The following is a 27,452-nucleotide window of genomic DNA, read 5'->3' as shown; positions in this document are numbered from 1 at the left end:
CATTCTATGCTCACAATATTTGAGGAAGTAGAAAAGGGGCACTTAGCCCAGAACAGCACGTTACTTAATAGCTCAAAAATGAAACCAATTCCTCTCCACGAACTATTAGGATATAAAACAGTCCTCCTCCCACTTCTACTTATCATGTCATTACATGTCCCCTCTCTGATACTTCTTGGACAGGATATCACCTTAAATACACATATTGTAAATCATTGACATATTCCTTATTTAGAGCTAATAGGTAAGAGGAAACATTTAATGACTCTTAGCTGTGATTGAACAAGAACAAAAAAAGGCTATAGGCTTCCAAGTGGAGACCCAAAAACAACTGCTAAAAGAGAAAGAGTTAATAACAGGTATGTTATGAGAGGGTCCATTTGGAGAGTAAAAGGAATCTTTAAATATATAGCTCCACTTATAATTGTATCAAAAATTAGAGACCCATAAAGGATCTCTTTATCATAGCCTGAATAGCTAAGTGGGAAAGGTGGGATGCAGAGAATGCGGAAGGGCCTGCAACCATCAAGGAGAGGAGACCTGAGCTGAGCCCAGGCTAGAAATAGGAGCTCAGTACCAAAGGATTTTAAAAACTAACCTTATTAAGTCTTACAACAGTAATCAAAAAGTAGAAAAACCATTTCAAACCAAGAGTTAAATCAATGGCTGTCCACTTTGGCAATCCATGAGTGTCACTTTTGAAAAAGACAAATGCCCAAGCTCCACCTAGGAATTCCAGGACACCTTTGGTAAGGCCCGGCAAAGAGCCACCAGCCATCTGATACCCAGCCAGAATTAAGAAGCCCTGGGTTAAACCCTAGAGCTGTATTCGTACCCTACTTCCACACCCCCACCACAAATTTTCCCAAGACCAAAACCAGTTCCTAGCATGTTAAGTCACAGTATGTATGTCTTTCCTCCTGTCACTTCAGTTGTTTCAGGAATTTCTGACTATAAGTTCCTCACCAACATTCCACAGGCCCCTCAGCCAGGGTATAAAAACCAGGCTGATTTCCACAAACCACATTTATTTAGGGATAATTTGCCAAAGGAATCATTTGAGTTGGTTTTTATTTCTGCATTCTTCCCAGTACTCAGCTATAAAGAATGCCATCCAAGCAGAGGGTCCGATCCGATGGAGTGCTCGAGGCCGCTGCAGCAGCTCAGCCAGGCTCCCCAGGGCCAGTGTCCCACTTCAGAGGGACCAAGTCCAAGCTCTTCCTTATCAGGGCCTGTTCCTCCAGAGCTGCCCCATCATTCTGCCAGCCTCTGAACTCTCTCTTCAGCCCTTTGGCCAACCAGTGAAGCAGGAGGACAACTGGGGAGGAGGGGGCTATAATAACTGGTACGGAGACTCAGAACATACAGAGGAGAGTCTCTGCCACTGCTAAGAATGAAGGGAACTCGCTTTTCTTCTCAAAAGGCTTGCTCTGTTTTTCACATTCCCCCAGTTGACTTTTTTTCAAGTTGGTTATTTGGTGTTGACCTCAGAGATGGCCAAACTGGGTGCTGCAGGGGAAGGAAAAAAGCAAACAAAGCATATTTGTAAAAAGTATTTCAATCATAAAAGTTACCACTTATTGAGCTCTTTCCATCTATCTGGCCCAATTCTGAATTTCACATGTACTGTCTCTTTTGATCCTCACCACCTAGGAAGTAGGTATTATTATTCCCATTTTAAGGATAAGGAAACTGAGGCTCAGAGAGGCTAAGTTACTGTACTGCCCAAAATCATCTGAGTCAGGATTTAGACGCAGGTGTGTCCAACTCCAAAGCTTATGATCTTAACCACTGTGCTGTACAGCCTCAGAAAGAGGACACAGTGTGGTGCCCCCCTCATTCAAGTAAATTTAATCAATTCAACAACAACAACAACAACAAAAATCAAAGGTTCTATATTATCCCTGCTCCCTATCAGATAACACCTCTATTCCTGTGGTCTCAAACAAGTGGCCTGCAGGCCAGAATTTACCCACAGGCTTATTTAATTTGGGACATAGTGTTTCAAAATAATTTAAGCAGCCTCTAAAGGCCTTTGAGTTTGTAGCCCTGACCTCTCATCACACTCGCTTTATTGAATCCGTTTCAAGAGGACTGAGGTGCTATTTTCTGCAGAGTTTAAATCACAAGCACCTAGCACTTGGGGAAGGTAGCTTTGAAGACGATTCACTCCTACATCATCTCTATCTCACAGACTTTCTGCAAATAGCATCATCCTGGTGGGTGACACACTCAGCAGTAGCCACAATACAGCTGTATCAGCAGGTCTCTAAAAGGCAGGATGAGGCCTGGCAGTTACTATAGCATCACATGTCAATAATGGAAGAAGGATGTGTGTGTAGAGTGGGGATGACTATATTCAACTACAACTTCAGAGCAGAGCTACTGTTTCACTTGGTGGAAGCAGGCCAGGTCTCTGATCTCACACTTCCCTGGCAGAACCCTTCTCTACTGCAATCATCAGGGAGTCATGTGTCCTCAGTGCTGGTGCAACCGGAACAAACAGAAGCCATCACCCACCCCCACAGAGGAGGCCAGCTTTCCTGAACCCAGCAGAACATTGCACCCTTCATGGCCCAGTGCCTATAATTAGTCTACAAAGGGCATCGTGTCCCTTGCCAGCTCACTCCTTTTGTCCTTACACTACTCACTATACTCCAGGTGCCTTTTCTAGGTGCTGTACTTCCCTGGGGATGGAGCAAAGAGGAAGGAGCAATCTTATTATTATAAGGAATTCAGCATGCAGCCTTCTTGGCAATTAGATTATGCCAAGGCATAAGTCACAGAACAACAACAAAATAAAATCTAAGAGAGTTGGAAGGGCCCTTTTAAGAAAAAGGAAAATAACCCGTGTGACACAAGGCTTGTCATGGGTCTATGGCGCCCTCTTTATTAGGTCATATTTAACCAGGGTTGTACTGATGAGGCAGAGACACCTTGCCCTACCCCCAGTGAAGGTACCTCTTTTCACCACTAAAATCAATCACCCCTAGCCTTAACACCCTTAATACTTGAGACTGGGTGTGAAGGCAAGTTTGATATTACTCTTCTATCCAGCAGAGCTTCAGGTTCTGACTTTCCTACTACTGAGAAAAGTCTCTGCCCTTTGCAGGGTGACTTAGCCACACTTCCCACCACACCCACCACCCCACCAGTTTGTCAACCCCCCAGCCCCTCCCACCTCCAGACACCTGGCTCGGCTGCACCCAGAGCCATCCTCACCATGGTCATGTAGGTGGCCTCTGACTTTTCACTTGATTCTTCTTCCTCAATCACCTCCCGTGTAGTTATTGAGGAGTAAACATGTTTCTGGGGGGCAGGGGGGAGATGGTATAAAAATCAGCAGATCTTAGAAGCCAGAGAAAAGGCCAGCTACTACTATTCACAGGACATCAACCACCAAAATCTCCAGGTTCAGAGAGCTAGAGAATGATCATCAATAATGATAACTCAGTTCTCAGTCATCCCAAAATTAAGAAAATTAACTTGTCAGCAAAGAGCACTAATCTTAAGAACCAAATTCTTTGCTTCAAAAGCCAAACAGTCTTTGTTTGATGGGTGTTTAGCTAGCGGCAGGAATCCTCATCTTGCCAAATCATATCTACTCTGTGGTTATTTCCTTCTAATTAGAGTCTTGGCAAGATGGCTGGTGTTTGTCAGCAGCTAACTGTCGTCGTTTCAAAGGGTTTATATGGCAGGGACAGCCCTCTCTGAACCTCACATCTGTGAGGTTGGTGGTACTTTCTGATTCCCATTCCTGTCACTATTTGGGGAAGCAATGTCATTCAGTGAAAAATTCTTGGACTTCTGGGGGTCCCTGTACTATGTTTGGGTCTCAAACAATCCAAAAGATAGAAAGGTAAATATTCCAAAAGGGGTTTTTTAAAGCTAAAGAAAAAAAAAAGAAAAGGAGTTCAAGGAAATTAATCCATTTCTCAGTCCTTAATAGCAATCATTTATAGCTCTATTACAAACTAGCATGAAAGAAAAAGTGCTTCATGAGCCTCTCTTTCTAAAAGTCCCTGAATATTTCATCTTAACCATCAGCTCTTTCACTTAACTCCCAAATGTATCATAATTCACCCTTATATTTACACAGCGCCTTGTAGATTACGAAGCACTTGTATATCACCACATTATTTAAACCATACGAAAGAGCAAATATGCTTGTCCTTATCTTGGTTTTACTGTTAAGAAAACTGAGGCTTGGGGAGGTGACAGAGCTGGACTTGAACTGGGGCTTTCTGACTCCAAGTCCAGTGCCCTTTCCTCAGATACAACCAGGATGTGCTGCCCAGGTTGGGCTGGCCTCACTCCCTGGGGATTTTTCCCCCAGTGTTGAAGATTTCCTGAGCCCCTGCTCTGCTCCATTCACTAGTATGCATGCAGAGACATCGTGATGAGTTAAGACCCAGGCCACAGAGGAATGATAACAAACCGCCTGATACTAGATGATATCCACCTCACCCTCACTGGGCACAACAGCAAAATGGCAGTGTTTTTCTCTTACCTCTGGGTGAGCTTTCTTTGTGTCCTCCAGGCTTTTTACCAGGGCTGTGGAAGTTACTGAACTGCAAGGCATAAAAAGCATGTGGCATTAACTGGCCAGCACTGTATATTCAAGAGGTGCCTACATGAGACCCCTCAGAGCTTTGTGAAGAGACAGACCCCAGAACAGGAGCTAGTCTCTCTAGACTCCTACCCAGCTCGCCTTGAAATCTGAGAAGTGTTACCGCTTTTGCGGAGAGCAGGAAGGCATTCTGAAGATAGTTTGGGCTGAGCAACAGCTTTCACTTTTCTATTATCACTCTAACAACTTTCTGTCTATAATAATGCTAGGTGAATGAACAGAGGAACCATGGGAAGGTGTAGCTCTACCAGCAGAGGGCAGCAGAAGCTCAGTGAGATGTCAGTTCAAAGGGCCCCTGGCCTTTCTGAAGCAGGAGGCCAAGTGGAATAAATCCCCACAAACATCCCTAACTGTGAGCTCTGGCCCTTTCTGGCTTTTGGCCTTTGATATCTTGACCATTTGCCTTCTGCATCTGTCACTACTTTCTTTTTTTTCTATTTTGGCCTAGAGCTTTAGAAAAGAAAATCAGAGTTAAAGCTAGAAAACATATTTTTTTGTCTCAAAGTAGAAATATTTTTATTGTATTTTCTGATTATGAAGTTGTATATTCTCATTGTAAAATAATTCAAATAATACATAAATGTAGACAGTTGGAGGCTGAAGTTCCAGTAAACCACCTATACTCACAGGACCCACCTTCTCATTTATCCCAAATACCACTGATATTATTTTAAAATTATCCTTCCAAACCTCTCTCAATGCAAGCATACTCTCACAAAATATAGTATATATGCTGCTGAATGAGCATTATATAATTTTCTTTTTTATAAATATACTATATATTCCGTAATATAGAATTGAACATCTTTCCGTGTCATTACATTGAGGGTTGTGCAGTATCTCATTGAATGGAATACTGATTCTTTGAATCATCACCTTTCTGACAGACACAGGATGATTTCAATTTTTAATTATAATAAATGCTACAGTGACCATATTTATACACATATCTCAGCATATAACTCTGACTATTTCTTCAGAATATACTAGTAGTCATGGAAGTGCTGCTCTTCATTTTGAGAAAAACTGAGACCCAGAGAGGGGAAGTGAGCTGATATGAAACCCAGATTGTCTAACTCTCAGTTCAGTGCTATCAGCATGCCCAGAGCAAAGACTCTCAGAGAAACCAATCAATTTTAAAACAAGATCAGAGAGCCCCGGGGTGTGGAAGTGTAAACGTAGCTGGCATAAGCAACTTTCTGTAGAATCTATGTTCCATGGGGAAAAGAAATTCAAAAATCAGCATTACCTAGTCTTAATGGGGGCCCTTTTCCAATGACACTATCTCAACAAGCATCAATTTGCCCTAGCAATATATTTCATCAACAGTTGGGTAAACTGAGGGATGTACCTGCCAACAGCTAGTAAAACACAAGTGCCCGTGTCAGGGCATCTGGGCATTTTTGAGATACTGGCAGAACTACTTATTAAATTCAAGCCTTTAAAAATACATTTCAACAACAAATAACTTAGGACTTGAGAGCACCCATTCAAAAATAATTAGAATCTGGTCCTTTAAATAAAGTCACTGATAACCCTCAAGATCTAAGCTTCTAGATGAAGCATATATAGTGGATAATTTAAAAATCATTTTTTTTCAGGTATTGAATGGCACCATTATAGTTCTTACTTAAGATTTATACCCTTAATTATGCTCTACTTAGACCACCCTTTTTAAAAGAGCTGGTAATCTTTGTATAATACCAAAGTGAATGACGATGATGTGAAGATGTACAAGGCCTTTCACAAGCAAAGGGGCAGGGGTCACTATACAGATGATGTCTAATATGACACTATCTAAGGATGATTCTATTTTGAAATTCCCCTTTCTGTGAAAATGGCACAGTTAAGGCCCTATCACCCTCTTTCACTTCAGATTAGAGGCAGTCCCGCACCTCCAGCCTCTCAACCTAAGAGGTGAGAGCAGCCCTGTACCTCTTATTCCTGTTGGTCCTCTTCACAATCAATATCAGAACAGGAAGCAGCAAGATAGTGGCACAAACAATCCCCACAATGATCACCAGATGATTACCGCCCAGGATCTCAGGTCTGTGAGCTGCTGGAGTCACCAGTGCTTGGGAAAAGAGAAAAGCAATGAGGGCCTCAATATTCCAGAAAAGAGCTGAGAGCCCCACTGATTCTATGTCAAGTAGCAATAGATAGGTCAGGAAGTAGGGGCAGAAGTCCAGACTCCACTCAGTGTTAAAACACTAGGACTATACTGGTCCCTATTAAATTGAGAACTGAAGTCTGACACCCCTGCTTACCCCTAAAATATAGGTTAAGTTGGATGGGAGAAGAGGATAGTGCCTTACCTATATAGTTTCCTTTTGCATTAACAATTCTACCTTAAAAAGTGGTTTACCAAATGATGTAAACCACTAGATAACAGATATCTAAGATAACAGATATCTTAGAGGCTACTGCTCTTTCTAGGGGAAAGTGATTGTTTTCAAAAGGACCTATGCCACAACACTTAGCCCCATGGTCATGATACCAAGTAAGGCCCTTAGAGGCACTTCTACCCATATGGTACCCTTTATTCATTTCCTCAATTCACTCTAAATACATACATCAAAGATCTCCTGGGCATCAGATATCAGTAGACATGGAAGATACAAACATGAATAATTCATGGTCCCTGCCTCCAAGGAGAGGGACAAACATGTAAACAGAAAAATCACAGACTGCTATGGGTGCTATGATAGAAATCCACATGGAGTGCAGAGGGGCACAGAGAAAAACGAGTATCCAATTCTATGGGGAGCCAAAGATGAGAATTTGTCAGCAAAAGTTCTAAAGTTTTGGAGTCTTAGAGGAAATATCAAGTTTTGGGGAAAGACAACATGGGGAAGGACAAAGGGGACATTATGCACAAGGTCTGGAAGTCTGACAGAATAGTGCTTTTAGAAACTAAAAATAGTTCCACAGATCTGGCTCAAAGGCTGCATTGGTGGGTATGGTGGGGAATAAGGCTGGATAGGAAATAAGGGTCTAAGTCATGAAGGACCTTGATTAGCTCGATCAAGAGTCTTTCTTTTTTTTTCCTGCCGGCAATGGAGAAACCACTGAAAGATTACAAGCAGTAGAATAAATGTTCAGATGTGTAATTTAGAAAGGTGGCACTGATAGCTGCATGAAGAATGAGCAGTGGCTGAGAATGAAAGCAGAGATTAATTAGAGGCCTAGAGTCTAAGACAGAGATGAAGACGACCAGAACTAAAGTAGTGGTGATGCACTGTAAAAAAGGCAGATTCAAAGTCAATAGTAAAAATGATAGGGCTTGTTGACCTGTTAGACTGGGGGTCATGGGAAAAGGAAGAATCAAGTACAATTTCCAGGCACCTAGTTAGGTAACTGTGTAGATGGTGGTGGCAATTACTGAGGTTGAGGTGATGGGCTGGGAAGAGGTATGCGGGAAGAGGTTTGGATATGTTGTATTTGTAGTATTTGGGTGGAGTTCATATAGATATATAAAGATAGATAATGTCCAACACAGAACATATTGAATATATATAGAATGTAGTGTCCGATGTTACTGAGGTAAAGAAGGCTGACGTGCAATTAGAGTACCACTGGTGATCTAAGCTAGAGACCAAAGCAGGAAACAGAATGTGGTGCACCTGGGAGTTAATGGGAGAGGAGACAAGAGACATTACATAAAGCCCTTTAGTAAGCTATTAGGCTGCACCAAGAAATAAATATGTAACTGATTGTGATGAAGGTTGTGCAAGTCAATATACTAAAATCTATTGGGTTGTACACTTTAAATGGGTAAATTGTATGGTATGTGAGTTGTAGCTCAATAAAGCTGTTTTAAGAAAAAGAAGGATATAGGATAAGAGCTAAAGTAGACAAAATACAGATAAGAGGAAGAGTTGAGCATATTTACATGCTGAATGGTAGGGGCCAATGGAAAGTCAGAGCTTACAGAGCCACGTTGTGAGGTTTCTGAGAAGGGGGAGAGAATGCACCTGAGCACAAGGGTTCGGATAAGCCCAGGCAGAAGGGAGCTCAAGACTGCAAGGCAGAGATAAGGATGGGGGCAAGTACAGACATGTTTGTGGGTGGGGAGGCCTTGGAAGTTGAATGAGCTTGCACTAATGGCTTGCATTTTGTCTGTGAAGTGGAAATAAGATTTCTGAGAGTGAAGAAATCCATCTGTCCTGCTTCCCTCTCCAGCTGGAACCCTTTGCTATTAACAAGGAGGTGCCTCCAGAGACTTCAGTCTCTGCCAGAGGCACTGAGGTGTGTTCCATCCTCACCTCCTTCCCTACCCCCAACCAACCACAGCCAACTTTTGAAAGCCTTAGTGAAAGACAAAGTCCACAGGCCACATCCTGATTGCTAACTGGGTTATACTTTTAACTTTAACCCCTCACTTATCAACCTCTCTCAGTCAACACAATTGAGTCTTTATTCTAAACTCTGGCCTCAAAGCACAGTGTTTCCCAGAATACAGAACCTTTGACCTGAAAAACCCTCTATTTTTGGTTCTGGTCCCTTCCCGTTGTCTCTGTTTTTTGCTATCTCTCACCAGCTCAGAATCCCTTCCCCACAGATCATACAGCCTCTCCTTTGAAGCTAGGTAAAAATGACTTTGAACATAACTCCAATTCATCTCTGAGCTCCTGTATCTTTAAATTGGTAGATTGTACTAGCAATGGGTGAGGTCTGGCAGAGGGCTGGTGGTCACTAAATACTACCTCCTTTTTCTTTGACTTAACAGCAGAGCCAGAACTAGGGTGAGGCAACCAAGGTGCCCAAGGCACCAAATTTAAGGAGGCATCACTCTCAGGGTCGTGCATCACCTAAATGATGCCTCTTTCACTTTTGCACCCTAAAAGCCTCTCAGGCTTCACACTAGCCCTGGCTATGCCTACCAGCTATGAGGTCCCTCATCCCTTCCCAACCAAATGTTAGATACTTTGGGGCTGTTTCTGAATCACATGCAACACAATAGTTTTCTTGAATGTCAGGTTCCCAAGGTGGATACTGCAGGTATAACTTCCTTCATCAGACTCCTTCACTCCATTGAGCATGATGGAGCCATCATTGCGGGCGGTGTCCCCAACAAGGGTTACACGATTCTGGAAACGGCCCCGATTCTGGAGGTACCCCACAGGTACACTGAGTTTGGGGTAATGGCGCAACACAGTCTCCTCCTAGAAGGAAAAGGCAAAATGTATGACATTGCAAGGACTGGGAGTATGGGGAATCGGGGAGGGAGGTTGAGAGGCCTTGAATGTGTAGGCAGTACTGGTATTATCAGAAAGTATTAGATAACACAAAGGTATCAACACACTCATGTGTGTGGGCACGTGTAGTTGTTCCATCTGAAGAGAGGGATGAGGAAAGTAGGAATGAGGGACTTCCACTTTTTACACTTCTCCAGTAAAACGAAGTAAAAGTACACCTTTACTTTTTATGACATTTCCAGTTGGATTTCCAGTTCAGAATTCAAAAGGAAATCTAAACCATGACTAAAACTGAACTTCGAGTTTTCCCCCAAACCAGTTCTTTCTAGTCCATCCCCTTTTGGTAAATGGCAACACCTTCTTCCAGATGCTCAGGCTAAAAATTTTGGAGTCATCCTTAACTCCTCTCTTTCTTGAACAACTCACATCTAAAATCCCTCAGCAAATCCTATCATCTCTATCTTTAAAATATGTCCCAAATCCAGCTACTTCTCATGTCCTTCACAGTTGCCACCTGGTGCAAGCCACTATTTCTCACCTGGATTCCTGCAAGAAGCCTCCTTACTTGTCTCCCTACTTACTCCTAATACAGCATATTCTCAGCAGATGAATCATTAGAGATATAAGTTAAATCATATTACTCCTCTGCTCAAAACCTCCTTCCATTTTACTAAAAGTACAAGGCCCTTCGTAATCTGCCCTACCCCCTTTTCCTGTCTGATTTCATTTTCTACTTGTTCTTCCCTCACCTACTTGAGTCACTTCATTCCAGTCACAGTGACTTTCTTGCTGCTCCTTGAGTACTGGCCTCAAAGGCTTTGGGCTTGCTGCTTCCTGTCCCTGGAACACTGTTCTCCCCAGACATACACGTGGTTCATTCCTTCACTTCCTTCAGACCTCTGTTCAAATGTCACATTCTCAGTGAAGCCTCCCCGACCACCTATTTAAAATAGCCTCGAGACTGCTTTCTTGTTCTCCGTAGCACTTATTATGACATATTCAGTATTTATTTCTTCATTATTTTACTACGCATCTCCCTCCATCTTGATTATAAGTCCCCCATCAGGCCAGGGGCTTACATTGCATAGCAGATGTTTAAAAAAAATACTTCTTAAATTGTTTGAATTTTTTATTAAGGTGTGTTAACATTATTTTTTAAAAGCTTTTAAGAAAAGGAAATGGGAATGTGTATACAGACTTGGTCCATAACCTCTTGTCTATTGTGACTCAAATTCACAATTCAAAACGTCTATTCTCATCTTATCTTTTGTTGTGACTCACTTGACGGATGACATTTAAAAACATGAGGTGAACCTAGGTCTACATATAATTCCTCATAATATGCTGTGGTGCCACCCTTCCTGACCCACTCAGACAGCATATAGGAATTAAGTGAGTTTAAATGACTTTTTTATAGGAATGATCTGGCATATGTGTTAATTTAGAAAAGCTAAAACGTTTACAAACTTTCCACCTTAACTTTTATTAACAATAAGTTACTTGGGATGTCCCTCATAACACAGCTTAACTCATAAGTATATCACCATGCCACAGTTGTTATTTACAGGTCTAGTGGTCTTGCTATTTACTGATTCAGAGTTCCCATGAAATACTCCTCACCCTGGCCCCCAGGATCTACTAGTACTAACATTCAAAGTATCCATGAAGACAGCAGAAATTTCCTCTATCCTATAAATAGGGCAATGGAGCACAGAAGAAAACTCACAAAAATAACCCAAATAAGAATAAGAATATAATCATTCTTGTATCTATCCCATAGCTTTCCTGGATAGGTCACAAACATCATCCCTTTCATTCTCCCATCAACTCTACAAAGAGAAGAGAGAGGAGGAAGGAAACTAAAATGCAGTGGCCAATTCATGTACAAATGCTTTACATGGACTATCTTATACATGTATCTTCACTATCCTAAAAGTTAAATATTTTCTCCTCCTCCTCCTCCTTCTCCTTCTTCATTATCTTTTTTATCTTTAGTTAGAGTCATTTTTCCTACCAGGAAGTTAACATTGCCCAGCCAAGTGGCCAAGCTAAGAGAAGGCCCAGTTCTGACAAGATCTAAAGCCCAAGCCCTTGCAATACCACCGCATGGCATCTCGTGCCTGGATTCTCCCTCTCCCCCACTGTCCTGACACCAGTGGCCAGGGGTTTCAATCACACAATAATGGTTCCTCCTCATTACCTTGGTGTGCTCTCCTGATGAGAACATCCAGTCTACCTTGGTCATGTGTTTCTCTTCTGTGCTCTGGAAAACACATCTCATATAAGTAGAATCACCCACACAGACCGTGAGCTCTGGGGATAAAATGATAAATCAAGTCAAACCTAAGGTATAATCTATAGAAGTCGAAGAACTTCTAAAAGAGATAACGTTTAGTCAAAGATCCTCAACAGTAAAATCAATGCTACCACCACATACTACACACATTCTTTCCACGGATAATCCAGATGATCAGGCACCGACAAGGTACACAGAGGCCTCTCACTCAAACCAATATGACACTCCGTGGGTAACACAATACCCTCTAGCTACCCACATACATCAAGTCTAAGGGGTCCTATAGTTTTCATTCTACAATAAGTATTCCTTGGTCCTCTTTAATTCCCTTGTCCCTCCCCTTTACCAGAACTTTTCCCATGACCCCAACTCCAATTCAAGTTTATCCTAAAGAAAGTACGGAAAATCTTGAAGCCCACCACTTTCTGTTCACCTACTTAGACACCCACATCTGCTTAACATAAACAGGAAGTGGAAAGTTACATACCTCTCATTCTTGTATATAACCCACTGGCTCTCCTAGCTGAAAAACTGAATCATGGGTGACTTTCCTCAATTTCCTTTTACAAGCTGTCTTAGGACTTGCTTAGGACAGTTCTGGCTACAAAACAGGTCACACGACTCCTTGCTAATTAGGCCACAACAATAGACAGCTTTCCCCTGACTTTTCTTTTTCAATCCCTGCCCCGACTCCCTGACCCAATCAATACCCCTTTCCCTTCTGGCTTTCCAAGTCCTAGGCTCTTCCTTCCACTTATTTGTATAAGCAGCTGACCCCATCATATGTTTACTGCATAAGTCATTTCAAGAGGTCCTTGAAAAAAAACAATCAGATATTTCAGATTTTTTTCATTAATGCTCTATACAAAACAGCCACGAAGTCAATTAAGAAATGAAAGGCAGGATGGTATTTAGAGAGACACAAGCCTAGGTCTTAAATGGAGAAAGTTCCTTTAAAAGTACATTAAACAAGCTCATGAAGAAACAAACACAGTGCATAAGCAGACTTTTTCATTCAAATTGTTTCCCTAAGAGAACATTAACTTCCTGCCCAGAGGAAAAATGCATTATGGCAGGAAAGCAAAAGAAAATATTATGAACTTGAAACTCTATAGAGAGAATTATTTTGAAAGTAATAAAAATTCACTGCAAAGAATACCAGTAAAGAAGGAAACACCCTCTAATTCTATCAACACATTAAAAACTGAACTCTATTTTTAAATGTATAATAATGACTAAACCTTCTGAATCCTTTCAATGCACCAGGCATGTGCTACACACCATGTACATAGTCTATCAACTAGTCATTACAGTATTTTGAGATATACACCATTACCCTCTCATTTTACAGAGGAGGAAAGTAAAAGAGACAAAAGCCACATGGCCAGTAAAACATAGAGCCAGAACTCAAACCCAGGCCTGAGTGAAAACAAAGTCCAAGTTTTCTCACTCACTATACCATACCACCTCACATAAGTGGAAGGATGGCTCATTCCAGAGCAAAAGTACAGGAAATTAGTATTATTTTTATTTGTAAGGAGATTGCCTACAGTATTTAAATAAGAAATATGAAAAAAGGAATTAAAGTAGTAGAATCAAAAAAATTATAAACTGAAGGGTAGACTTTGTAGAGAAAATTATAGATGACTGCGCAAATGTAGTTTTCACATGGGAGGAGACAATTTCTAACAAGCAAGTTGGACAACTTTGCACTGGCCACTAGGCAAACTGTTAAGAGTTGGACCTATTCCCACTTCGGCTAGAGGGAAAAATAAATACAAGTTGCTCCACTGGCTAATGGGGACATATATAGTCACCCCTAAAATTGTTCTAGCCTGTTACCATGGACTCAACTCTTGAAATCAGCTCCTTTGGCTCATTCCCTCTGTGTCTCTTCTAAGCAGGAAAAAGCACCCATTTTGCAGGTCATGCTTGCATGGACAAGTGTTTAGGCATGGCATCAAAGGACAAGGCAGAAAGCCATAGCCCAAAGATAATCCTTAGGCACAAAGGCAGCTGATTCACTTCCTCTTCCTAGATAACCATAGCTTTAGAATCAGAAAAATGCCAACTGAAAAAAAGCAGAAAAAATTAGGAAGCCAGAGGCTACCTTCTATCATTTCTCCTACAATTCTGTTTTCCAGAAATCAAATTCAAGTGAGAGACACTAATTCATTCATTCAACAAATGTTTATTGATTGCTTACTCTGTGCCAAGCACTATACCCAACGCTGGTCAGAGGACAAAGAACACAAACTCAGGTGAACAGGAAGATACAACTGAACAGGGGTGATTAGTATCACCAAAAAGGAACTCATTATAAGAATGGACCTTAACTAGCTGGTGAGGAGGAATGGGTTCAGATTCTGGTTCCCTAACTAGACTGCAAGCTTTCCCAAGGTCATAGACTGTTCCTTCCATATCACACTTTTAAAGAATATATTGAATTCTGTGATTTTCAAACTTTTTAAAGCAGAATTCTTCCTTTAAAATAAAATCTTACCTGGGAAGCCCAATGAATAAAACAGGAAAAGATAAAAGACTTTGGTTGCAGTGGAGGTGGAAGCATGAGGTCCTACTGGACAAGGTCCTCTATCAACCCTCTCCCTGTTCTTGCCCTGTGTGCCCTACCAGGTTCCTTGGACTGTGAGGGTTCCAGAGCGGTTTTTAAACCACCAACATACCAAAGCCAGTCCCTCCATTTACAAATGGGAAAATGAGAACCAAAGAAGTTAGAGAAGTCTTCTCATTTCTTTTTTATCCCTCAGAACACTTAGTATAGGTCCTATAAAATACAGACATGTCATCAATGTGGATAACTTGATGGGAAGTATTGGGGTATAGTAAAAAGAACATGGACTTTGTTGTCAGAGGTGACAAGGTTCAAGTACTGAATATGACATTTAATAAATATGTGTCCTTAGGCATAGTCGCTTAACCTCTCTAAGCCTCAGTTATTTCATCTGTAAAATGAAAACAACAGTATTTCCTTCACGACATTTTCAAGGGATAAAATATGTTTAAAGTAATAATGAAATAATAATCATCATTATTTTTACTTAAAGAACACTATTAATTGAGGACTCACTCTGTAGTAAGTACCTAGCCCAATGGCTGGCATTTAGTCACAAAATCAGTTCCCTTCCCCTTTTGCACATCAAACCGCTTGCTCCTTCCTCCTCCTCTAAGTAAGCATTCATGTACCTTTGGGCTCCTCTGGCAGTACATGCAGCACCACTGCTTTTTTGAACACCACGCTCTCCATTTCAAGGCGAATTTCACAGGTATAGCTTCCCTGGTCAGTCTCTTCCACATTTCGAAGCAAGAGAGAACCATCATTGCGTAAGATGTCCCCTACCAAGTATGCGCGATTCTGGAAGCGCCCCACGGGCACACTGAGGTTGGCATAATAATATAGTACATAATCATCCTGGAGGGTAATACAACATTGGAGAATATCTAGTCAGTGGTACCAGACCTAGGAGTCTAGATTCCAAATACCCTGTTCTGTGGAGGCAGCACAGTCATCATTATCATTGTGGCCAAAAAGTACTTGTTACCCAGTTAATAATAATATGTGCCAGGCAATATTCTAACTTGCACAAGGCTCTGTGGCTCATTTATACAAAGACAAATGGAGAAATATGGTCCACACATTTTCATTTCTAACAGTTTAAGGTAAAATGTTACATCCACTTTGAAGATTACTATGGGGATTCAAACTCAACTTTTGAAAACCACCTCCCATCCTCAGCCCATCTTCTGGCATGGCTCCCAGACTAGATGGCATTCAAAAGCATAATGCAATCCTACAGGCTGGCTGTTGTGAGAATTCCTGGCATTTTGGTTGTCACTCCTTTCCAGTCTGTCTTATTCTAAGAAAGCATAACATAAGGTTTGAGAGTCATCAAGAGGAAATGGTTTACAGGCTGGGAGGGGGACCCCAAGGAATTCTTATTTCTACTTACACTATGAGAATATCCCTCATATAATAATAAATAGTAATAAAAATTTGAGTGAGAGTAGCATTATAGGGATAACATGTTCTGAGCACAGAAAACAATATTTCATTTGCAAATATTAGGACTTTATTATTAACACATTACTTAGGACATGTTTCACAAATGATCCAGACATATAAGTATCTTTAAATCTCTGATGGGCTTAATACACTGTTTCCTACTCCAAAGAGCTTCCATGAAATCCTCACTCAGCCATGCTGCATCTGCTAACCCCAACCCACGAGCAGCTGTGAAGGAGAAAAAGAAGATTCCCAGCACATACATGGGGCAGTGGAATGCTGAAAGAATCTGTTTCCCCCCAGCTCCCCATCCCCTTAAAAAACTATTACTGTGACATCATTCTTATGCTTAGGCCATAACCCTTCTGTCTAGACCAATGCTCTCCTACCATCTCACCCCTCCCATGCACTGACACTACTCTCCAAAGGGCAGAAATTAAGAAAAGAAACTGAAAGAACTTTATGCATATGTCTCCCACTAGCTTCTAAGTGACCTGAAATTTAAGTGTTACCATTTATAATTATCTTCACCTTCACCTCTGCAGAAGGAGATCATCGAGATTAAATAACTTGTCTAGCTGATTACACAGCCAAGAGTCCAGGCTGAGAAGAGACCCAGTTCTGACAAGCTCCAGAGCCCAAGCTCTTGCAATACCACCCCATGGCACCTGAAGACCTGATTCTCTCTCTCCCCACACTGTCCTGACATCACTGGCCAAGGGCTTGTACTACACAGTAACGTTTCCTCCTTTTTACCTTGGCGTGCTCTCCTGATGAGAACATCCAGTCTACTTTGGTCACACGCTTCACTTCCGTGCTCTGGAAAACACATCCCATTAGGGCTGAATCACCCACGTGGACTGTTAGCTCAAGGGAGGAAACAATCAAGTCATTCAGGCCCAAGGAATAATCTACAGAAGTCAAAGGCAAGAGGAGACATCATTTAGACAAATATCCTCAACAACAAAAATCAGTATTAATCACCAAGTACTGTACACCTTCCCTCCCCAGAAGACCCAACATGGCCCAGAGGCCCTTCACCAAACTAGCATGGCATTCCCAAGGGTAAGAAAAATACCCTCTAGTTAACTACATGGCTCAAATCAGGAGTTTCTGCAATCTTCACACTACGTAAATGCTAACTGGTTCCACTCTCCTAGCTAGCGCCTTTCTTTTTTCCAGAATTCTCCCTCCAATCTCATTTCTAAAGAAAGAAGAGAAACTCCGAAGTCCCTCCTTTCATGTCATGTATTTTGACACCCATAAAGAGGAACTGGGATGTCTCTTGTTCTTTGTTTCCCACCAGTTCCCTATCTGAAAAGCCAATTCACAGGTATTTTTGCTTCCTTCCTCTTTTCTCTTTGTTTAGTGCCTTTGCAAAAATCTTCTCTGAATGTGCTGGCTGATTCTGGCTGTAGTACAGGGCCTTGTAATTAGGCCAATACAGAGCACCACTCTTCCCTTGAATTTCCTTTGTATTTGCCTTCTCCCCACTTCTCTTCCAGCTTTGCCAACAGCCCTGGCTTGTCAGCCTCTAGGTGTTTGCTCACACAGTACCACTCTACTATCTGTACATTGCTCAAGGAACTTCTCTTTTCACTAAAAGAGAAAACCATTATACAAACGTTTCTTTTTTTTTTCTTTTTTTATTTTTTACATGAACATTTCTGTTTTCATAAGATATGCTCTATGCAAAGAGACAATGACATAAAGCAAGATACGTTTAGATGCTGGCCAGTCTGTATCAAAGAAGAGCCAAGTGAACGCATATGGGAAAAACAAAAATTGTGCCAGTCTTTTCATCCAAGCTGTTGCCCTGAGAGGAATCAACTTCCTGCCCCACAGCAGGAACACACCGTAGGGAAGATGTAAGAGAAAACATGAACTCCACACTCTTTAGAGGGAATTATTTTGAAAGAAATCAAAATTAGCTCCAAAAATGATCTGGAGTTTTTCTGTCAGGAAGAACTGAGCCACTTTATGTGCAGTTAAAGGTATAAGAAGCAAATTTAATTTAACATTAAGCATGTTATATGTAGAATTAAAAGAAGGTTTGAGAGAAAGCAAGAGCAACGACCAAAGTGAAGAGAAGCTTATACATGACAAGTAGCCTTTGCAGACAAATAGGTGAAGAAAATGAGACTTTCTAAAGGAGGGAAACCTCTGCACAAAGTACAAAATCTCTGAGGCCACCAAGCCACTACATACAGGGTTGGATTGTTAACTCTCTGGAGAGAAGAGCAAAACCCTGCAGGCTGCTTCATAGACCTCTGGGAGAAAATGTCTAAATAGCCTCTGAAATCATGAAAAAATTCATGAAAAATATTCTCTAATGCATATTATTTCTGTGTGTGCATGTGTGCATGTTTACACACTCTCTATGTTGCCTGAAACTAGAGCGAAGGCACTTTTTTAGTGTACTTTGCTGAGTCAATGTTTAAATCACCATCCAGTTTTAAAAAATAAATAAAAAGAGAAAAAAAAAGTATGAAAGCAAAGTACCTAATTAATTTGTCTTCCTACAGAGATATACCCATGGGATAAAGAGAAAGACAAGGGGGAAAATGGATGAAAAAGTTAGAAAAAGTGAAGATAAGAAATGGGCAGCAAGATGCATTCCTGACCAATTGGGTTACATGAACAGGAGCCTCCAGTCTGGTCTGAGGATGCAGCCAGAGAAGGCTTGTTAGAAAGAAGTGGAGCTTAAAGGGAAACCTGAAGGATAAGGAAGCCTTAGTCAGGCTCGCAAGGGTTAGGTGGGGAGAGAATGTTCCAGACAAAAGAAACTATCCCAAATTGGGAAAGGGCTCTCAGTGCTTTGGAGGAACTGCAAGAAGGCTGGTATGGCTAAAGCATGAAAACAATTACAGGGATTCTGGGACTTTCTTTGGTATTTTCATTTCCTGATCTGAGACTAGCTATGATTTTAAAGATGACAATTTAAAGTGCAGGCATGCCAGAGGGAGGTTTTCTTTATATCACATAGGAGGGTTCCAGAATACCCAGTAAGAACCCAAAGGCATTCTGTTTCTATTAGAAATAGAAGAAGATTCAGCTTTCCAAGAAAGAGTCTGCTACATGGCTTCTAAAACAGATGTTTTAGTGAAACTATAAAGTTCCGGGTTAGGGTTTCTGTTTTCAACAAACCAAGGGGAAATGAAAATATACAAATTGGCTTTTGAAATGCATGAGACTTATGATAAATCAAATACTCCTCCCCATGGTCCCTTGGCTTCTACTTACCCAGTAACAGTGGCATCAGGATGAGTTTCAGTGGGTAAAACATGCTGCTCTCTATTTTGCAATCTTAAGATAAAAGAAAAAAAATCAGAAAATAGTTTCAAGAGAAGGTCATTAATTTAACGACCTTCAACAGTGAGTTCCTTCATAGGCCAGTTCTGTCTGAGGCTCTGGGATGCAGCATTGAACAAGAAAGGCAAGGTACAGTTTGTGGGGGGTGGGGAAAGAGAGAGAAAAAAAAGAAGCAAATGAATGAAAAATAAAACAGCAGATGCTGGTAACTGCTATGATAAAACAAAACAGTGGTGCTGGGAGAGTAACTTGGGAGCTGCTTTAGATTGGCATTTCAAGAGAAAAAAAAAGCAAATAATTTCAGCATACCCTTGAAATGACAACCCTAGACATTCTACAACCCGAGAGTTTTACATAAACAAAAGATTACAGGATACTCAGCCTGAAATTTTTACCTATGTCTCCAACTAAATTAAAATTACTACTTTTAAACATTTAAAGAATATTCAGGACATGTGGGAAAGGAGATAACAAATAAGGGGAAAATTTTAAACTCAGTTAAGGCATTTGCCAAGCCCTGTGACACAAAGAAGCCACACGAAAGGTTCATGGTAAGCTTTCTTCTCCCCGCTCCCCCCGCCCTTTTAAAACTTTTTTAGGTAGGGCAGCATGAGTAGAATGAGAACTGGGCTGTCAAGGGGCAAAAGTACTTTTTAAATATCCACATTATCTCTGCGGTATTAATTTCACTGCATCCACCAGCTCCTGGGAAAGGAATCACCGTTCCACACAGTGCCTCGCAATTTTCTTAATAAAACAGAAGAATCTTAACTCCATGGAGTTACAATTCAAACAGCCTTGCATTCCTACCTACTGTGGCTGGTCTCAGCCATGATTCCTACACCCCTAACATCCTGGCACTGGAAGAATTCCACCTCAGAACCTGCTAGGTTCTTTTTTGTGTATTAACATCACAGTACCCTATCCAGCTCTGGTGGGAAGCCCAGCACTTACGGTGGCCATTTTAATTTATAAAAAATGATTTCCTAAAAGATTCCTTACCTGTATTCTAATCAATAAAATCCTCCATCCGGAAAATCAGGATCAAACTGTTCAAGAAGGACCTACCCTAGGTTCCACTTATGCAGAGAAGTCAGTTGACCTTGTTGAACCTCAGTTTCCTCACCTATAACATGGGGATAATAATGCAAAGAGCAAATATGATAATGTAGATAACAGTGCTTTGAAAAATAGAAAGTATTACCACATAAGACCCTACTTTTTACAACCTAAAAGTCAGATGGGAAATAGAGTTTACTGTAGCTTTCAGGGGAGATATTGGGTTCTGAGCATCTACCTTTATAAGAATGGCAAATGACTCATCAGAATGAACTGGAAACTTTTAAGTTTCGATTTTTGAATCCCATCACAACAATGTAGATAATAACTACACTGACTATATACCAAAAGTCACATTAAGTTTCCCCAAACATAAATATATCTAATGAAAACACAGATCTCTCTCATGATAGCCAAGGCCCTATTCCTGCTCCATGATACCCACCTTGCCCCACACATATACGGGTGAGCATGATAAAGGGCTCCCTTTATAGCATGTCACAACTTTATGATGTTTTAGGACATTATATCTGGTACCTTTGAGATTCCTGTCACGTTCTGGATGAATTCTTCTCCAGGGAGTTGGTTTTGCTCCCTCCTCAACCCAGCAAACAGCTCTCATACATTCCTCAAAGCAGTGAGCCATTTGCAAGAAGTAATAATTGATTTAGATAACTAATACCAAACCCCATTAAGTCCACATTCTCAAGAGCAGGACCATATGTGTCATATATTTATGAGTGTCCCATTCCTGTGCTACAGTACCAGTAAAGTACCTGGCATACACTGAATAAGTGCTGATAGCTGCCAATATGACCATCAAATTAAAATCAACTTATTCTGCAACTGCACCACTCTATGCCAAGAGGAAATCAGCGACCCCAAAAAGACTCTGAATCCAGCCACCAAATTCAAGTCACTCAGAGCCACACCCAAACCATGTTCAAACAAGTTCTAAGAAATGTGCCAACAATGTGATGAATAAAAGATACCCATGTTCAGTTCTAAGTATGCAAATGCACCTTTAGAACTGTGTGAATGAATAGAGAAGCAATGATTTAGCAGAAAAAAAAGCATCGAATTGAATTTTTAAAAAATTATCTTCCTGGGTCAGGCTTTCCATCAACAAATTCTTTGATCTTTGGGAAATCACTCAATCTACCTGGGCCTCGTCCTCAACATTGAAAGATCGGACTTTTTTATCCCCCTAGTTAATATAGCATCACATTAGAAATCAGTAGTTGATATGCAATAAACCAGAGAAGGTTATATGCCATGTACTGCCTGAGAGTTTTATACATTAACTCTTTCAATCCTCATTACAACCCTATGCGGTTTTACAGATGAGAAAACTAAGGTACATATTGGTGAAGTGACTTGCCTAATAACACATAACAAGTGGCAGAGCCAGGATTCAAACCCAGGCATGTTTGATCACAGCCTGACTTCTTACTACACTGTACTCTCCTCCATGTTTGTGAATGTAATCAGTGTTTTAGGACAAAGCTTCTCTGAACTTCATTTGTCAAAACACAATTAATCTGTACCCAATGCCTAAATGCTTTTCTCAACCCCTTTACCTAGTTAACTCCTGTTCATCTTTCAGATCTCAAGTTAAATGTCATTTGCTCAGAGAAACCTCTCCTAAACCATCCTTCCTAACTCAGATACCTAGGCACAGGTGTTAATAGTACCATTTATCTTTCCTTTAAGGCATTTGTCACAATTTCTAATTATCTATTTATTTGTGTGCTTATTTGATTAAAGTCTCTTTCTCTCCACCCTCATCTCTCCAAGACTATAAGCCTCATAAGGCCAAGAACTGTGCCTACATGCCACAGATTCTCCACTGCCAGCATGGAGTAAGGTCCAGGGTGAGAGCCCAGTAACTACCTGTCAAATAAGTTAATAACACCTAACAAGGCCAAAAACACTCTAGTCACATTTCAATTTCCTAAGTAGTTGGCAAATATTAAGAAATTCCTATCATATATATATATAGTCACCAAATTATGTACAGTCATGTACACATATATATAACAGAAATTTTGAATAAACATATTTTTTTAAATTATATATCTGAATAATAACATTATGAATTTTATATATAATAGTTGACTCTTAACACAGGGGTTAGGGGTGTTTCTGTGTCATCAAAAATCCAAGTATAACTTTTGACTCCCCAAAACTTAACTATTAATAGCTTACAGTTGACTAAAAGTTTTACTGATGACATAATCGATTAACACATATTTTGTGTTATATCTGTTATATACAGTATTCTTATAATAAAGTAAGCTAGAGAAAAGAAAATGCTATTAAGAAAATTATAAAGAGAAAATACATTTACAGTACTGTACATATTTACTGAAAAAAATTCTGTATATAAGTGGACCTTATACACGTTTAAGTGCAGTTCAAACCCATGTTGTTCAAGAGTCAACTGTATTTATATACAGCAGGTCCTCAAATAACCTCATTTGATTCAACATCATTTCATTATAATGTTGATGGGAAAAAAATGTGAATCCCAGCTGGGGTCACTGTCCATGTGCAGTTTGCATGTTCTCCCCCATGTCTGCATGGGTTTTCTCTGGGGAGTACTACCACATCCCAAAGACCTGCATGTTAAGTTAACTGGTGTGTCTCAACTGTCCCACTCTGAGTGAGTGTGGGTGTGAGTGGCCCTGAAATGGAAGGAAGGGTGTCCTTTCCAGGGTGGGTTCCTGTCTTATACCTTAAGCTGCAGGTATAGGCTCCGGCCACCCATGACCCTCAGTTGGAATAAGCAAATTGGAAAATAATTATCTTACCAGTTTTTATTAAATGTATACATAGCTTGCTTTTATTTCAATGTTTAACATTAGAAGTGTTTAAGGTCTTTAGAAGTTTGGTGATGTTGTTGTGCTAGAAATATTCTGTAAGAACTTAACCCTTATTTATATCAATTAGTCTATGGTAAAATTGGTTTCAATATACATCGTTTCCTTTAAAGTCACAGTTTCCAAGAACTTATCAATGACACTAAGTTAAGGCTTACTGTATATAAAATGAATTTCAGTCTTTAAAAATCCAACCAAAGCATTCAGATGCACCTTAAGTACCTTGAAAATAAGAGACTCTGAATTCTCAACTTCTTCTACCCTGCTTCTTTCTCCAGATACTGATTTATCTCCTCAGCTGATGTTCTTGAGATAATTCTACATAGTAAGTTATCTCATATGCTGGCCAAACATTTTTACCTGAGCTTATGGCTCTCTCACAATATAATTCCTGGCAAGGACCTTCTATCACTCCTGGGGAGTTGTAACTATCAGGATCCACTTTCCTATTATTAATCATGTAGAGGAATTGTTATCCTTGGCACAATTATGACAGAAAAAAATCTTCAGAAAAGAGACTTATGACAATGAGAATACCACACAGGATGTGAAAATGACCCCCATATATTACAATATTACAAGACAAATTAAGGGAGAGGTGCTGTCTGTCAAGGTGTTTGCCTCTAGTCAGGATACCAACCACTGAGCAAACACAACTACATAGACTTCCCTTACACAGCCCACTCCACCTGCAATGCTATGTTCCCTCAATTTATCCATGCCTGTGTACCTCCTGGGGTCTCAGAGGATTTGGGGCATATGAGTTCACATAACCATTCTGAGGCATGAACCTCTTAAAATATACCCTTGTTTTTCCTTCTAAGGCCATTTAATACAGACTGGTAAGTTACATGGCTTCTTGTAACACAGTCTAGGTTATATTAGTCAACCCTCTACTTGAAAAGGACCTTGGAAATAATTACTCCTGCTCACTCCTTCTGACCAGGTTATACCTAAACCATCTACGTCAGTCTTTCTCGAGATCAGGGATATGCAGACGGTGTGACAAGTATAGACAATAGCCTAGCTCTCTTGGGAGGTTTAAGTTTCTGACTTCTTAAAGTTAAATATTAGCCTGTCTGAGACTGGAAGAAAAGAAACAGTGAAGAGTGTTGCCATGAGTTCAAGGACAGCTAGTCAGTCACAGCTCTACCTAAAGCCACAGGCAAGTTAAAAGCTAACACCATATCATCATCATCATCATCTACTCTTTTATTAAGAGCAAACATTACATACCTCTTTTCTCTGAGGATCTTAACATAAGTTACTTTACACTACAGAAAGAAAAACTGCACCCACTAGACTACCTTATCATAGTCCTCCTACAGAGATTGAGAGTTCTGTGACTATGGCATCGCAATGCAAAAGGATTGCCATTAAATTAAAACCTTCAGAAGCAGGCTTCTGGGAGAGAAAAGTTCAAATCACTGCTTAAGAAATACAAAGCAATTGCTTACCCAAGATGAGGAGCGCCAAGGAGAAGCAATGCACTGAACTCTCCCACTACTGCAGTTCTCAAGTCCAACTGAGGAGACTTCTGCTAGCACAGAAGGTCAGGCTCAGAGCAAACCAAATGCGTGTGTTCTGAAGTGGCGGCGGAGGCACAAACAGGAACCTCCAAATTAAGGTTCTTGTTTTAGTCATCTGGTCCATTACCCAATCTTTATTAACACTTTTATTGTAAAAAGAGATAATAAATCCAACTTACTGAAGAACCTCATATTCCAGACCTCTGCAGGTGCCACTTCTTCTGCTAGATTACAAGCTCTCTCAGAGTGGGATCTTCAATGGCATGAGGCAAACATTTGCTGAGAAAAAAATCAGCTTCATGCTAACAAAATACAATAAATTTAAGATTAACACAAAACATTTTGCTCTTTGTTTAAAATATAGCAACCTCTCTTATTTTCTCTCTCAACACAGAGGTAGAGCCAGTCAGTTCCCTAACCCCTGCTTCCAAAAATATGCCTGCCCAGTCCTCCAACTCACCACCTGAACATGTTGATTTCCTCTGACAGTGTGATATCAGTATTTCCAGAATGCAGGTAGCATTTTATTCCCCCAGAGAATCTCTTGGGTGACTTGGACATCCTAGATAAGGACTGAAGGCTTTTTCACTTCAAGGTATCTTTTGATTTTAAGTCACCCCTTCAAAATAAGTGTTCTCAATGTACACATCTTCAACTTTGACTGGATTGCTTTGACCTCCACATGGACACATACTTGTTTCTTATAACTTGTCCTGTATCATTTGAAAAACTGTTGAATGCCTGCTCTTCTCAAGGACTATGCTCCATGGTTCTTAAGAAGTGGTGTGCTGGTAAGCCAGCAATTCATTTAAATATACCCACCATGGCCTATTTCAAGCTACCAACAGTTTAAGAATCAGGAATTGCAAAATTCCTAAATATTTAACAATCAGCTCTTGCTGTGTGAGCTGGTTCCAGCACAACACTGAATTTACGCAGGTTCTTGCTGAGGTATAGCTCAGAGATAAATGGTCGTTTGAAGCTGAAAACCACAAACCTACTTCTCTTTCATATGACCGTTCTCATTTCATATACACCAAGTAGTAGCCATAAAATGCAAAGAAGTTTATTAACTATGATGCAGTAAAGACATCAAGAGTTACAATGTCTGTGCACATACCCCAACAGTGCATATCCTCCTACAAAAAACAAAAACCAAAAAAATCAGTAAAATGCAGCAATTAACAATTCAATAGTACAACACTGGAGTCAAAGAAATGGAGCTGCCTCTTTTGACAGCAAGTTTTGAGTTATGCAATTAAACGATAGTCTCATAGATCTTTTTAGAGCTCCCTTTGGAACCATAACTGAGTGACACAATAAGACATTCAGATTCAGGATTTGGCTTCCAGAATTTTTTTAAAGCAGGGACATGCAACATTCCTTCTTGAAGCACCAGTGCCCCATTTGGGAGCTACAGAGAACTAAACAATTCCCCAAGAAGCCTGAGATAACAGGCCCTGTGGGAAACACAAAGCATTTTGTAAGTTCATATTTGGTAACAGAATTAAGAACTCAATGCAAAAAACTCATGAAGTAATGTAACCACAAGTAAAGAGTTCAGCAGTCAAAGAAAAATTCTAAAAGGCTTTTAACCCCTTCTGAAGCCTTCAGAACTAAATTCCCTTTCTAGACAAGGCTTGTCTCCATATGGTATAATAAGAACTTATGGAGCAGCCAAAAGAAAAAAAGATAGAAAATAGCACCTTAGAAGATATTAAAACTTTGAGTTAAAAAAAAAACTTTATCTTCCTTCTATCCTTAAAGAAAGCAGGTGTCCAAACACTGCTTCTCGCTCCCTTGAAGAAAAGCTGTAACCCAGACATCAATATAAGGGATGAAGAAGGAAACTGATAACAGCCTTATGACTGTAATATGAACACAAACCAATAAATTATCAACTTACTCTCTTCCCATGGAGGACTCTATTATTCAGTCATTTGAAAAGGACTTTGAATCATGATCAAGGCTGCAAAATAACATGACTAAGAATTCACACAGCACCATTTGTCTAAAGTGAAAAACATAACACACAGGATTAATCCTCAAAACATGCTACAAAGGAAATTACAAGCAAACCTAGCTAAAACTGGTTCCTCATTTAATGGGATGTGGCTTTAACTGGGTTCCCATAATATCATCCATTTCTCAGAGAAATGGGGACCCACAAAAAGTCTGCCTCACAATTAGATCTCTATCTTTAAATCTCCTAGCACCCAAATTATTTATTCTCATTGCTCAAACCATTTTCCTCTCTGTGTTGAGGTGCCAGATTGGTCCACTAGATCAGCACTAGACAACCGCATACTTAACGAGTAGCCCAAGACTGTGAGGTTTAACCACTGGAAATGTAAACTGTTAATTCTGTCTTGTCTCTTCTACTTCCTTATGTGATCAGAGGTAAATCATGTTTATTAATTAACCAGACTCTCTAATCTATGGACTATGTTAACAAAAGAGGCCAGGCCAAATCTATGGGACAGAGCTAAAAACCCAAATTTTTAAAAATAGATCTTAACAAAAAC

General features: G+C 40.3%; 1 protein-coding gene across 4 annotated transcripts; it reads right to left on the bottom strand.

Moving 5' to 3' along the window:
• Positions 1-1,020: 1,020 nt before the first annotated feature.
• JAML (junction adhesion molecule like) lies at positions 1,021-25,873 on the bottom strand. 4 transcript variants are annotated; one of them, XM_015590088.2, is made up of 13 exons: positions 25,388-25,873; positions 25,107-25,229; positions 24,856-25,013; positions 20,460-20,583; positions 19,389-19,451; positions 16,902-17,056; positions 15,329-15,554; positions 12,029-12,141; positions 9,558-9,795; positions 6,566-6,704; positions 4,511-4,571; positions 3,223-3,309; positions 1,021-1,509 (listed from the first exon to the last, which is right to left on the bottom strand). In XM_015590088.2, the coding sequence occupies exons 5-13, from the start codon at positions 19,429-19,431 to the stop codon at positions 1,438-1,440; spliced, it is 1,134 nt and encodes a 377-aa protein (XP_015445574.1). In that variant the 5' UTR covers positions 19,432-19,451; positions 20,460-20,583; positions 24,856-25,013; positions 25,107-25,229; positions 25,388-25,873; the 3' UTR covers positions 1,021-1,437. The 4 variants fall into 4 exon arrangements, with proteins under 4 accessions (XP_015445574.1, XP_006912827.2, XP_024903228.1 ...); XM_006912765.3 differs by having other exon boundaries at positions 25,107-25,873; XM_025047460.1 differs by lacking the exon at positions 24,856-25,013 and having other exon boundaries at positions 25,107-25,873.
• Positions 25,874-27,452: the final 1,579 nt, after the last annotated feature.

The sequence above is a fragment of the Pteropus alecto genome, unplaced genomic scaffold, assembly GCF_000325575.1.
Source record: "Pteropus alecto unplaced genomic scaffold, ASM32557v1 scaffold224, whole genome shotgun sequence".
NCBI lineage: Eukaryota > Metazoa > Chordata > Mammalia > Chiroptera > Pteropodidae > Pteropus > Pteropus alecto.
This window is presented reverse-complemented; position numbering and strand designations above follow the sequence as displayed.